Source organism: Mandrillus leucophaeus, unplaced genomic scaffold (genome assembly GCF_000951045.1).
Source record: "Mandrillus leucophaeus isolate KB7577 unplaced genomic scaffold, Mleu.le_1.0 Scaffold310, whole genome shotgun sequence".
NCBI lineage: Eukaryota > Metazoa > Chordata > Mammalia > Primates > Cercopithecidae > Mandrillus > Mandrillus leucophaeus.
In genome coordinates this window covers 1,332,208-1,346,723 of record NW_012103255.1, presented here as the reverse complement: position 1 = coordinate 1,346,723, position 14,516 = coordinate 1,332,208, and the positions used below count along the sequence as shown (strand labels likewise).

At 41.8% G+C, this 14,516-nt stretch overlaps 1 protein-coding gene across 2 annotated transcripts in view; it reads left to right on the top strand.

Moving 5' to 3' along the window:
- The window catches only part of ASH1L (ash1 (absent, small, or homeotic)-like (Drosophila)), a 245,447-nt gene that overhangs the window by 148,591 nt on the left and 82,340 nt on the right, over positions 1-14,516 (top strand). For both annotated transcript variants that reach the window (XM_011987546.1, XM_011987545.1), the window contains exon 5: positions 1,863-2,042. In XM_011987546.1, the coding sequence (XP_011842936.1) occupies positions 1,863-2,042 (180 nt within the window). The remainder of the gene's footprint in view (positions 1-1,862; positions 2,043-14,516) is intronic.

Below are 14,516 nucleotides of genomic sequence, written 5' to 3'. Positions count from 1 at the left end.
CGCCCGAGTAGTTTTTTGCATTTTTTTTTAGTAGAGACGGGGTTTCACCGTGTTAGCCAGGATGGTCTCGATCTCCTGACCTCGTGATCCACCCGTCTCAGCCTCCCAAAGTGCTGGGATTACAGGCTTGAGCCACCGCGCCCGGCCAAGGCTGGTCTTTATGTCAGGATAATTAAGCCCTCTAACAGTGGATAACATTACTCTCTAAGCTTACTGTTTAATGTCCCCTATTGTTGAACAATGTCTTTCTACTTTGCCTAATGGAATCTGAGTATCTGCCATCATGTGTGAGTTATGTGAATTGCTCAGGTTACAGTTTTCTGGTAGTTCTTTGTTCAGCCATATGGAATTTTACCCTTCACATGCACAGTGTAGTGTTTAGCAGTATACTGAAAGAGACACCCATAGTTAGATTTCTAGAGTTATAATTCTCTGTAGCTTTTTCCATTCTGATACTCAGTTCCACAAATTCCAGCTATCTCAGTCCCTGTGTACTCTGATATATCCCTTTTCAAGGGATATATCAGTTTGGCCATTCTCTGCTTGGTTTCTACTTCTGTACCGCAGTCATTCTTAGAAAGGCAAGGCGTGGGCTGGGTGTGATAGCTCACGCCTGTAATTCCAACACTTTGGGAAGCTGAGGTGGGCAGATCACCTGAGATCAGGAATTCAAGACCATCCTGGGCAGCATGGTGAAACCCCATCTCTACTAAAAATACAAAAAAAACAATAAGCTGGGTGTGGTGGCACGTGCTTGTAATCCCAGCTACTCAGGAAGCTGAGGTAGGAGAATCACTTGAGCCCAGCGGCAGAGGTTGCAGTGAACCGAGATCACACCACTGCACTCCAGCCTGGGAAACAGAGCAAGACTCCATCTCACAAAAAGAAAGACAGAGAGAGAGAGAGAGAAAAAAGGGAAAGGAAAAAGGAAGGAAAAGAAAAGAAAGGCAAGGTGGGGCTGGGCGCAGTGGCTCATGCCTGTAATCCCAGCACTTTGGGTGGGCGGATTACCTGGTGTTAGGAGTTTGAGACCAGCCTGTCCAACATGATGAAACCCTGTCTCTACTAAAAATACAAAAATCATCCAGATGTGGTGACAGGTGCCTGTAATCCCAGCTACTCAGGAGGTTGAGGCAGGAGAATCTCTGGAACCCAGGAGGCAGAAGTTGCAGTGAGACGAGATTGTGCCACTGCACTCAAACCTGGGCAACAGAGTGAGACTCCATCTCAAAAAACAAAAAGAAAAACAGAAAAGAAAGGCAAGGTGGTTGTGTAACTCACCGCATTTTTTTCAGATTTCTCAGGGATCACAGTGCTGCACTCACTGTTGTCCAGTATCTGATAATAATCGTCTTTTAATTTTTCTCATGCAAGGCACAGTGGCTCACGCCTATAATCCCAGCACTTGGGAGGCCGAGGCGGGCGTATCACTTGAGGTCAGTAGTTAAAGACCAGCCTGGCCAACATGGTGAAACCCTGTCTCTGCTAAAAATACAAAACTTAGCTGGGCGTAGTGGCGTGCCCCTGTAATCCCAGCTACTCGGGAGGCTGAGGCAGAAGAAATCACTTGAACTCAGGAGGCAATGAGCCAAGATTGTGCCCCTGCACCCTAGCCTGGGTGACAGAGCAAGACTGCGACTCAAAAACTAAAATAAAATAAAGTTTTCTCTAAGTATCTAGTAGATTACCATATTTCTATTACTTCTTGTCAGGTGAAGTCTCGTACCAGTTACTTAAACATGGCCAGATAAGGAAGTCCCTGTATCTCTTTTTTTAATTGCTGTGATTTTTTTTAAGCAGACAATTATTTGTAGGAAAACATTTTTTTCACAATAAAATTATCTTTAAACTTCTCTTTCTAGCTTTAATGAAGCACCAGTTGAGATTCCCAGTCCTCCTGAAACCCCAGCTAAACCTCCTGAACCTGAAAGTACCTTGCAGCCTGTGCTTTCTCTCATCCCAAGGGAAAAGAAGCCCCCACGTCCCCCAAAGAAGAAGTATCAGAAAGCAGGGCTGTATTCTGACGTTTACAAAACTACAGAGTAAGTAGTAGTACCTATTAGCTAACATCCCTTTTTCTTCCACGTTTGAAAAAAATACTTTGACTATCAAAAAACAATATAGATTCTTTTGTATTTAATAAGCATGATGATTGTGTTTTTGCGCTTGTGTGAGGTACGCCTCCCTCAAACTTTGTGTTAAGGTCAATACATTACCCTTTCTGATGTGGGGGGAAAATCCATACAAAAGTAATATACACAAATATCAGTGTTCACTGTACTGTCTTATGTTGTATGAGACTAATTGTCTTTCTGATCATTATCTTCTCTCTGCCTTACTAGATTGAGATTCTAATGACGCGTTTCTTTTTTTTTTTGAGATGGAGTCTCGCTCTGTCACCCAGGCTGGAGTGCAGTGGCGCGATCTCAGCTCACTGCCAACTCTGCCTCCAGGGTTCACACCATTCTCCTGCCTCAGCCTCCTGAGTAGCTGGGACTACAGGCCCTGCCACCACGCCCAGCTAATTTTTTGTATTTATAATACAGACGGGGTTTCACCATGTTAGCCAGGATGGTCTAGGTCTCCTGACCTCGTGATCCACCTGCCTCAGCCTCCCAAAGTGCTGGGATTACAGGCATGAGCCACAGCGCCCAGCCCCAAGGATGCTTTTCTTATTAACTTAAGGAAAAAATGGCTCTAACTAAAATGATATTGGTGACTTCATTTTTTATATTGGTGACTTTATTTTGTATTGATTGGACGCTGTGTTCCATGAATTTTGTCAGGTGAATAAAATATTTGCCTTGCTTTTAAGAACTTCGTATTATCTTGGCAGATTACAACTTAATAAGCACTCTGAGAATTTTTAAAGCATCAAAGGGATAGCAAATTATCATCAATTAAGAAATATTTTCTGGTTGAATTAGGATTTAGAGGTTTGGTAGTAGTTTACCAGATGGAGAAGGATATTCTAGTCAGAACAGTGTGTAAAAAGGCACATCCTAGGATACAGAGTTTTCATATATCAAAACAACTTGGAAAGTTTAGGGTTCTGAAAGGTAGTGGCCCTATGGTAAATAAGCATTATATGATAAGGGACATATAACCATGGACTTTGAGATGTTTGGTTAACTTTAAGATACTTTGTTTTGGATGGGAGCAGTGGCTCATGCCTGTAATTCCAGCACTTTGGGAGGCCGAGGTGGGTGGATCACCTGAGGTTGGGAGTTTGAGACCAGCCTGACCAACATGGAGAAACCCCATTTCTACTAAAAATACAAAATTAGCCAGGTGTGGTGGCACATGCCTGTAATCCCAGCTACTCGGGAGGCCGAGGCAGGAGAATCGCTTGAACCCGGGAGGCAGAGGTTGTGGTGAGCCGAGATCACACCATTGCACTCCAGCCTGGGCAACAAGAGCGAAACTCCATTTCAAAAAAAAAAAAAAAAATTTATGCTATTTTGCTATAGGAAATCAAAAATGAGTTTGGGGGGATGGATGTGAAAGGTGTAGGTTTATTTAAGATAACTCCAGTAGCAGGGTGGAAAATGAATGAATGACTAGTGGCAAAATCTCTCTCTGTTTCTATCAAAAAGTCATGAATATCTGAATTTAGACAAAAAGACGAATAAGATTGAAAGAGGAAACCTTAGATTTTAGAGATACATCTCATTTGGTAGTGGTAAAGTAATTGACATGTAAACCATGCCACTTTATTTTGCATTTAAAAGATTTTTATTGATTTGTCACTGAGGTAGGTATCACAAAATTTTTATACTCTGTACGTGCTTCTTAGGTCATGAAAACGTTTTACTAATGAAGCTTAAGTTTAGCTAATTATAATAATAAATCATCTCAAATAACCAAGACTTTAAAAAGATAGGCACTATTTTTTTAATTTAAGAGAAGTTGTGAAGTACCTTCTCAATGTCTTCAGGGACCGAGGCTCCTTCTTTTTCCTTCTATCTCAGTACTAGTTATGCATTCCTAAGATTGCTTCATGTTCCATGATAGCTACTAGAGTCCAGCCATGCTATGTTTGTTACAGACAGAAAAGAGGAGAAAAAGCATGCTCCTTCTTTGTTTTTTGTTTTCTGGTTTGTTTGTTTGTTTTTTGAGATGGAGTTTCACTTTTGTTGCCCAGGCTGGAGAGCAATGGTGGGATCTCGGCTCACTGCAACCTCTGCCTTCCGGGTTCACGCGATTCTCCTGCCTCAACCTCCCGAGTAGCTGGGATTACAGGTGCCCGCCACCAAGCCCAGCTAATTTTTTGTATTTTTAGTAGAGACAGAGTTTCACCATGTTGGCCAGACTGGTCTTGAATTCCTGACCTTAGGTGATCCGCCCTCCTTGGCCTCCCAGAGTGCTGGGATTACAGGCGTGAGCCACTGTGCCCAGCCCATGCTCCTTCTTTGTAAGAAAACTTCAAAATTTTTAGGCTACAACTTAAATTGCATAGCCACACTTTAGCCATAAGACAGGTTGTGGAAATAATGGTCATTACTCTAGGTGATAATAGCCGTTAAGGAAAAAAAAAAAAATCAACATTCTGTCAGCAGAAATGAGAAAGTGGAAATACACTTTGGGACACATCTAATTCAGTCATAATTTTGGAACAGAGTCTGCTAAATAGAGCAGAAATATAATTATCAACTTTTCTGCTAAATAAAACTCAAGTTTTATTTCTTGCTTAGGGAAAACCTCTCAGACTGTGTTTTTCCTCTGCTGTCACATCACAATAACCATCAACAAAGAAGTCTGTAAGAGCAAACTGCTGGTTTTAAAAAAACATTTTTTTAAATAAAATTAAAAAAAGAAAACAAAACACAGAAGACTTCTGTAACCAAAGGTATGAGGGTTTTCCCATACGCCAAGCAATAGGCATCAGCTGGGTGTCCTTCAATTCAATTCTGCACTGTTTTCCTGAATATAGTGTCAGATCCTATAGGTTGGGTGCTCAGTTCCCAAGACTGCCACCCTCCCTTAGACCAGTCACAACTCTGGCTCTCCAGAACTTCTGACCAACCAGCTTCAAGTTGGGTTTGACTAATTTGCTGGAATGGCTCACAGAACTCAAGGAAGCATGTACTTCCATTTACTGGTTTATTATAAAAGATATTGCAGAAGATATAGATGAAGACATACATTGGGGAAGGAGCATGGAGCTTTCATTCCCTCCTTAGGCGCACCCCCTCCAGGAACCTCCACATATTCAGCTATCCAGAAACTCTCTGAACCTTTCTGTTTGAATTTTATTTTTTGTGTTTTTGTTTGTTTGTTTTTTTGAGATGGAGTTTCGCTCTTGTTAACCAGGCTGGAGTGCAATGGTACAATCTTGGCTCACTGCAGCCTCTGCCTCCCAGGTTCAAGTGATTCTCCTGCCTCAGCCTCCGGAGTAACTGGGATTACAGGCACCTGTCAGCATGCCCAGCTAATTTTTTTTTTTTTTAAGACGGAGTCGTGCTCTGTCGCCCAGGCTGGAGTGCAGTGGCACCATCTCAGGTCACTGCAACCTCCGCCTCCCAGGTTCAAGCAATTCTCCTGCCTCAGCCTCCTGAATAGCAGGGACTACAGGCACACGCCGCCTTGCCTGGCTAATTTTTTGTATTTTAGTAGAGACAGGGTTTCACCGTGTGAAGGGGTGGCCTGCCCCTCCACACCTGTGGGTGTATCTTGTCAGGTGGGGTGAGAGACTGAGAAGAGAAATAAAACACAGAGACAAAGTATGTAGAAACAACAGTGGGCCCAGGAGACTAGCACTCAGCATACCAAGGACCTGCACCGGCACTAGTCTGTGAGTGCCCTTAGTTTTTATTGATTATTATATTCATTATCTCAGCAAGAGGAATGTGGTAGGAGAGCAGGGTGATAATAGGGAGAAGGTCAGCAAGAAAACATGTGAGCAAAAGAATCTATGTCATAATTAAGTTCAAGGGGAGGTACTATGCCTGGATGTGCACGTAGGCCAGATTTATGTCTCTTTCTGCCCAAACATCTCAGTGGAGTAATGAATAACAAGGCAGCATTGCTGCCAACATGTCTCGCCTCCCGCCATAGGGCAGTTTTTCTCCTATCTCAGAATTCAACAAATGTGCAATCAGGTTTTATACCAAGACATTCAGTTCCCAGGGGCAGGCAGGAGACAGTGGCCTTCCTCTATCTCAACTGCAAGAGGCTTTCCTCTTTTACCAATCCACCTCAGCACAGATGCTTTATGGGTGTCGGGCTGGGGGATGGTCAGGTCTTTCTCATCCCACGAGGCCATATTTCAGACTATCACATGGGGAGAAACCTTGGACAATACGCGGCTTTTCAAGGCAGAGGTCCCTGCGGCTTTTTGCAGTGCATTGTGCCCCTGGTTTATTGAGACTAGAGAATGGCGATGATTTTACCAAGCATAATGCTTGTAAACCTTTTGTTAACAAGGCACGGCCCTAGAGCCCTTAAACCTTGATTCCATACAACACGTTTCTGTAAGCACAAGGTTGGAGCAAAGTGGCTGGGGCAAAGTTACAAATTAACAGCATCTCAGCAAAGCAATTTTTCAAGGTACAGGTCAAAATGGAATTTCTTATGTCTTCCCTTTCTACTAGACACAGTAACAGTCTGATCTTTCTTTCTTTTCTCTAGAACCATATTAGCCAGTCTAGTCACGAACTCCTGAACTCAGGCAGTCCACCCACCTCGGCCTCCCAAAGTGCTAGGATTTCAGGTGTGAGCCACCACACCCTGCCTAATCGTTATATTTTTAGTAAAGATGGGATTTGGCCAGGCTGGTCTCAAACTCCTGACCTCAGGTGATCCAGCCTTCTTGGCCTCCCAAAGTGTTGGGATTATAGGCGTGAGCCACTGCGTCTGGCCTCTTTTTGATTTTTTATGGAGGCTTCATAGGCGTCATTGACAGCCATGTAGAAATGTGATTGGACAAAATGTACAGGATGTAAACCCAGCATGTCCTGTCTAGACTTCTTGATCTCTCTGTGTCACATTCCTTTCTCTAGGGTATGGGGCAGGACCCTCTCTGGAATGAGGGTTTTCTTGGCCCACAATCAGATTAGAGTCCTGCCTTAGGTAGGTGAAAGGAAGACAGGAGAAGGTCAGAGAGAGATTCTATCTCCTGAGGCCCGCTCCCGAGACTTAAAGTGTCCCAACATTATAACAGGGACTATGGGAGTTAAGAGCCAGGAACCATGGATGAAAACCAATATATATATATATATTTATATTTATATATGTCATAACACCACACTTCTGTTTTTTACTTTTGTGCTTTTTCTTGATTAAAGATTTAAAAATGGAAGATTATGATCTTTTGATATAATTTGATTTCTTATATCAGTGATTTGTAAGTGTCTCTGGTCATACAAAATATTTGATCTGAAAATGGACTGAAATATCACTTTATTTATGTTAGAACTAGCTCTTCCTCTCACAGAAATAAGTAGGAAGAAAACGGTTTATTCTTTAAGCATTTTTAAGAACATTGGTCAGTTTAGTATATGTATGCATTCTTGAAAGATGTCAAGCCAGGATATTATTGTGGGCTGGCTACTTTGTCGTTAGTAGTTTTAGTAATAAACTTATGTTTAGAGCAGTTTCAGTTTCACAGCAAAATTGAGTGGAAAGTACAGAGTTTTCATATACACCCTGTTCTTCATACACACAACCTGCCCACTATTGCACCACACCGTTGTGATACATGTGTTATGATCCATGTACCTACATTGACATACCATTATTACCCAAAGTCTGTAGTTACTTTAGGGTTCACTCTTGGTGGTATACATTCTATGGGTTTTGACAAATGTATACTGACGTGTATCTACTATTGTAATATCATACAATAGAATAAAAATGAAGTGGGCCAGGTGCAGTTGCTCATGCCTGTAATCCCAGCACTTTGGGAGGCTGGAGCTGGAGGATTGCTTGAGCCCAGGAGTTCAAGACCAACCTGGGCAACATAGTGAGACCTTGTCTCTACTAAAAATTTAAGAATTCAGGCCAGGCGCAGTGGCTCATGCCTGTAATCCTAACACTTTGGGAGGCCAAGGCAGGTGGACTACTTGAGGTCAGGAGTTCAAGACCAGTCAGACCAACATAACGAAACCCTGTCTCTGCTAAAAATACAAAAATTAGCTAGGCATGGTGGCAGGCGCCTGTAATCCCAGCTACTTGGGAGGCTGAGGCAGAAGAATCCTTTGAACCCCGGAGGCAGAGGTTGCAGTGAGCCGAGATTGCGCCGTTGCAGTCCAGCCTGGGTGACAGAGCAAACCTCTGCCTCATAAATAAATAAATAAATAAAATAAAAATACACCAGGAGTGGTGGTGCACACCTGTAGTCCCAGCTACTTGTGAGACTGAAATGAGCAGATCACTTGAGGCCAGGAGTTCAAGACCAGCCTGGCCAACATGGTAAAACCCTGTCTCTAATAAAAATACACCAGGAGTGGTGGTGCACACCTGTAGTCCCAGCTACTTGTGAGACTGAAATGAGCAGATCACTTGAGCCCAGGGGTCCGAGGCTGCAGTGAATTGTGTTCGTGCCACTGCATTCCAGCCTAAGTGACAAAGCGTTTTTTTGAAACCCTGTCTCAAAAAAAGAAAGAGAAAATAATATAAACTTTTTTTGTTGTTGTTTTATGATGGAGTTCAAGCAATTCTCCTGTCTCAGCCTCCCAAGTAGCTGAGATTACAGGTGCCCACCACCATGCTTGGCTAATTTTTATATTTTTAGTAGAGACAGGGTTTCACCATATTGACCAGGCTGGTCTCAAACTCCTGACCTCAAGTGATCCGCCCGCCCCAGCTTCCCAAAGTTGTGGGATTACAGGTCTGAGCCACCATGCCTGGCCAAGATCGACCAGTTTTTAAGAGCTCAGGCTTGGCCAGGCGTGGTGGCTCATGCCTGTAATCCCAGCACTATGGGAGGCCGAGGTGGGCAGATCATGAGTTGAGGAGATGGAGACCATGCTGGCTAACATGATGAAACTCCATCTCTACTAAAAATACAAAAAATAAGCCGGGTGTGATGGCAGGCGACTATAGTCCCAGCTACTTGGGAGGCTGAGGCAGGAGAATGGCATGAACCCGGTAGGTGGAGCTTGCAGTGAGTCGAGATAGCGCCACTGCATTCCAGCCTGGGCGACAGAGACTCCGTCTTAAGAAAAAAAAAAAAAAAAACTCAGGCTTTTGTTGTCTTTTAGAATGCCCTTCATTTTAGATTTCTTTGATCCTATCTTCGTGATTAGATTTAGGTTTAAAAAAGTCTTGGCAGAGGTCTGGGAGAGATGGCTTATGCCTGTAATCTCAACATTTTGGGAGGCTGAGGCTGGAGGATCACTTGAGGCCTGGGGTTCAAGAGGAGCCTGGGCAACATAGTGAGTTCCAGTCTCTACAAAAATAAATAAAACTAAAATTTAAAAATCATAGCAGGAATATTATATATGTGATACTTTATACTTCTTTTTGCATCCCACCTATTGTCCCAGAGTTGATGGTGCCATGTTTGATTATTTAGTTAAGGTGGTATCCACCAAATCTTTTCATTGTAAAGATACATTTTTTTCCATTGTAATTGGTACATAAACCATGGGTTGATATTTAAGGCTATGGCTTGTTCTCTATCAGTTTTTTTAATCTAACATTTAATCATCCATTAATTTTTTTTTCTAAGTTAGTAATTACATTGATGGTTGAAAAATGACAATTTTTGCCGGGTGTGGTTGCTCACCCCTGTAATCCCAGAACTTTGAGAGGCAGATCGACTGAGGTCAGGAGTTCAAGACCACCCTGGCCGACGTGGTGAAACCCCGTCTCTACCAAAAATGTAAAAATTAGCCAGGCCTGGTGGCATGCACCTGTAGTCCCAGCTATTTGGGAGGCTGAGGCAGGAGAATCACTTGAACCCAGGAAGCAGAGGTTGTAGTGAGCTGAGATTGCGCCACTAAACTCCAGCCTGGGCAACAGAGCAAGACTCCGTCCCAAAAAAAAAAAAAAAAGAAGAAAGAGAAAAAACAGAAAATTTTATAATTCCATTATTTCTTGATTTCTTAGCTGACATTTTCTAGTGAAGATGAGCTTCTCTTTTTTTTTCTGCATAAACTCTCTTGTTTTGTTTTGTTTGAATACCGTATAGACACATGAATTTTTTGTCTGTTTGAATGGTTTTGTTTGTTTGTTTGTTTTTCTCCAGAGACAGGGTCTCCCTATGTTGCCCAGGCTTGACTCCAACTCCTGGGCTCAAGAAGTCCTTCTGCCTCAGCCTCCCAAAGTGCTAGGAGGCATATGCTATCATGCTTGGCATAAAATTGAATATATTATAATCTATTAGCATTTTATAGGAAACTACTCAAAATTCTCTGGTTTTACCACAGGTGCCCCTTTAAACTGGCCCCTGTTTCCTTTATACGTGTCTTCAGATTACTCATCTTTGAGCACTTCCCTGCTTTCTGCTGTTTGCATAGTGAGGATCTAGTTTTTTGTTTTGGTTTACTTTTCTGCTGTTGTTTATCAGACTTTACTTGTTCTTTCTTTGGCCTGCATCTGGAATCAACTATTTCCCTCAAGAAGCTTTGGTTCCTTTTAGTGAGGATTATTATTTAGAAGTCAAAATCTGAATTTTTCATGTGCTTTTTGCTACTAGGGTGTTTGTTATTGCTATGATGCCATGCTTCTAGCCCCTTTCAGTACCATGGAATGAAAAAAATGTACATGTACACATGTGTATTAATTTTATATTGCTGTTGAAGAAATTATCACAAATTTAGCAGCTTAAATATCATCAATTTATTATCTCACAGATTCCCTAGAATTGTAGTTTAGTTCTGGCTTAGTCAGGTCCTCTGTTACCCGGCCACTGGTAATCTTTTTTAACAATTTTTTTTTTTTGAGACAGTCTCACTCTGTCACCCAGGCTGGCGTGCAGTGGCACGATCTCAGCTCACTGCAACCTCCTCCTCCCCGGTTCAAACGATTCTCATGCCTCAGCCTCATGGGCAGCTAGGATTAGAGGCATACACCACTACGCCCTGCTAATTTTTGTATTTTTAGTAAAGACGGGGTTTCACCTTCTTGGCCAAGGCTGGTCTCGAACTCCTTGCCTCAAGTGATCTGCCTGACTCAGCCTCCCAAAATGCTGGGATTACAGGCGTGAGCCAACACACCCAACAAACGCTGGTATGATCTTAATTTATCTTTTGTATGGGTCTGGACTGTCTCTCCATGTAAATAGTTGATTATGCTGAAATATGTAAATTTATGTTTATCTAAGTAAAATTAGCAAAATAAATCTGTTCCAGAAAGTAGACTGTACATTGGTTGATAGATTGTTTTGAGAGAAATGTTAACATCTTTAGAAAGGTAATTTATGAAAATAGTATTTTCAAAAAAGTTTAACTGCCAGTGGAATGTAGAATAGAATTGTCATTTGTGGCTATAGAATTTATCAAATCCTAGCTTCATCAGTTACTAGTTATATGAATTTGGGCAAGTTATTGATTTGGGCAACCCTTGATCCTCAGTGTCCTCAGCTTTAAAATGGCAATGATAAATAGTGCCTGGTACTCAGTTATCAGTGGTAAAATGCTTTCCATACATGAAGTAAGCATTCAAAATACTATTTAATGTCTTACTCCACAGTCACTATATTGTGACCTTAGACGAATTACTCCTCTAAGACTCTTCCTCTTTAGAAGTAGTATGTCCTCTTTTTTTTTGTTTTTTGTTTTTTTTTTGAGACGGAGTCTCACTATCGCCCAGGCTGGATTGCAGTGGTGCGATCTCAGCTCACTACAACCTCTGCCTCCCAGATTCAAGTGATTCTCCTGCCTCAGCCTCCCAAATAATTGGGACTAGAGGTGCATGCCACCACGCCCGGCTAACTTTTTGTATTTTTAGTAGAAACGGGGTTTCACCATGTTAACCAGGATGGTCTCGATCTCCTGACCTCGTGATTTGCCCGCCTCAGCCTCCCAAAGTGTTGGGATTACAGGTGTGAGCCACCATGCCCAGCATATGTCCTCAATGGGGTCATTATTCCCTGCCCAGATTCCTTTGAAACCTTGTTACTTCCTGCAGAATCATTGCATAATATTTAAGTCCCACCCTCATCTTGTATAACCTATTTTTCTAGTTATTTGTCCAGTCATAGTCCTCAAATACTTGTTCCTTTAGCCACATCTGATCATTTTCTTTACTTCCTCCATCGTATACTTTCCTCGTGGGGTTTATCCTAGATGTCTGCTCTGTGTAGTATGAACTACCTTCCCTACTTCACTTTTCCTTGTCAAAATCCCATTTATCTTTTCAAATAAGTTTTCTTAATTCTTTCCTAATTACAATTACTTTTCTTTCTCCTTTTGTAGAACTTAGTATCTTCTCCTAGTAAGTAGTGTCATGAGTTTTATCACATTTTTTTTGGGTCAGGGGGTTGGGGTGGGACAACCTCACTTTATCACCCAGGCTAGAGTGCAGTGGTGCAATCTCGGCTCACTGCAACGTCTGTCTCCTGTGTTCAAGCAATTCTCATGCCTCAGCCTCCCAAGTAGCTGGAATTACAAGTGCCTCCAAGCGTGGCTAATTTTTGTATTTTTAGTAGAGATACGGTTTAGCCATGTTGGCCAGTCTGGTCTCTAACTCCCGACCTCAGGTAATCTGCCTGCCTCAACTTCCCAAAGTGCTGGGATTACATACGTGAGCCACTGCTTCCAGCCTCAAAGTTTTATCACATTCTGATAGGTAATCTAGGTATCTGCATATGTACTTGTTTTTCCACCAAATTGTAAGCTTCTTATGGCTAGGGCCACCCTTCGTTCAACTTGGATGCCTTGTAGGACCCAGCAGCATTTTCTACATATAGTTACTAAAATATCTATGACTTAAAATCTCCTTAAAGAGATTTAAATGCATCTGCCCTCTCATGTGGTAACAAATATGAGGAAATTGTTTTGGTTCATCAATTTCATATTTACCCAAGATAGACATTTCAAAATGGATTAAGTGCCAAATTTTGTCCTGAAAAGTTTATAGGCTAGGCACAGTGGCTCACACCTGTAATCCTAGCACTTTGGGAGGCTGAGGCAGGCAAGTCGCTTGAGCCCAGGAGTTGAAGACCAGCCTGGGCAACTTGGTGAAACACTGTGTCTACAAAAAAAAAAATCCTATCCCTTCGTGGTAGCATGCACCTGTAGTTCCAGCTACTCAGAGGGCAAGGAGGCTGAGGCAAGAGGTTCACTTGAGTCTGGGAGGTTGAGGCTGCAGCTGCAGTGAGCTGAGATCTTGCCACTGCACTCTACCCTGGGAGACCGAATGAGACCCTGTCTCAAAAAAGCAAAGAAAGAAAAATTCCTATCACCTAGCGATGTCATAGCTTTCCTAGCATTTTGGCTTTTTTGTACATTTTTTTGTACAATGTACAGTAATTTCCTAGGCTTTCACATTCATTCACCACACACTCACTGACTCACCCAGAGCAACTTCCAGTCCTGCAAGGTCCATTCATGGTAAGTACTCTGTACTATAAAGTGTACCCTTTTTTATCATTTACCACCATATTTTTACTCTGTCATTCCTATGTTTAGAAATGTTTAGATACACAAATACCATTGTGTTACAACTGCCTGCAGTATTCAGTACAGTTACATGCTAAACAGGTTTGTAGCCTAGGACCTATAAGCTGTACCATCTAGGTTTGTGTAAGTATATTCTATGGTGTTCACACAGCATTTGTCAGAATGTATCACTATCAAATGACAAATGACTTTATATTTCTATCCAGAACAGTTTCTATGAGAAACGTTTATTACATCTATTAAGTTATGTTTGTATTCTCCTTTGCTGTTTATAAAGTGCTTTTACATATATCTACATTTGTGTCAGTTACGCTGTGTTTAAGTGCATCTATGTTATAGTCCTAGATTTATATTAATAGACTCAGATCATAGCAGTCTTTATAAATATATTGTTTTTACTGGAACTTTGTTTTAAATCCAAGACAGTTTTTCTTTCCCTGTCAGTATGATTTTGATCCTATTTTTCCTCTAGTTATTTGGTACTAAATAATTTTATACTTGTTTAAATATTAATCTTAATAAATTTATGAGAGTAAATTAAAAATCATTTACTATTTTCCTGAAGCACATCATGTTTATTACCTGTTTTTATGAATTATCAAAATAAACTGGCCAGGTGCCGTGGCTCACGCCTGTAATCCCAATACTTTGGGAGCTGAGGCAGGCGGATCACCTGAGGTCAGGAGTTCGAGACCAGCCTGGCCAACGTGATAAAATCCTATCTCTACTAAAAATACAAAAACTAGCCAGGCATGGTGTAATCCCAGTAGTTGGCACCTGTAATCCCAGCTACTCGGGAGGCTGAGGCACAAGAATTATTTGAACCTGGGAGGCAGAGTTGCAGTGAACCAAGATCATGCCATTGCACTCCAACCTGGGCAACAGAGTGAGACTCTGTCTCAAGAAATAAATAAATAAATAAAGATTGTCTTCATAATGTCTTTTATG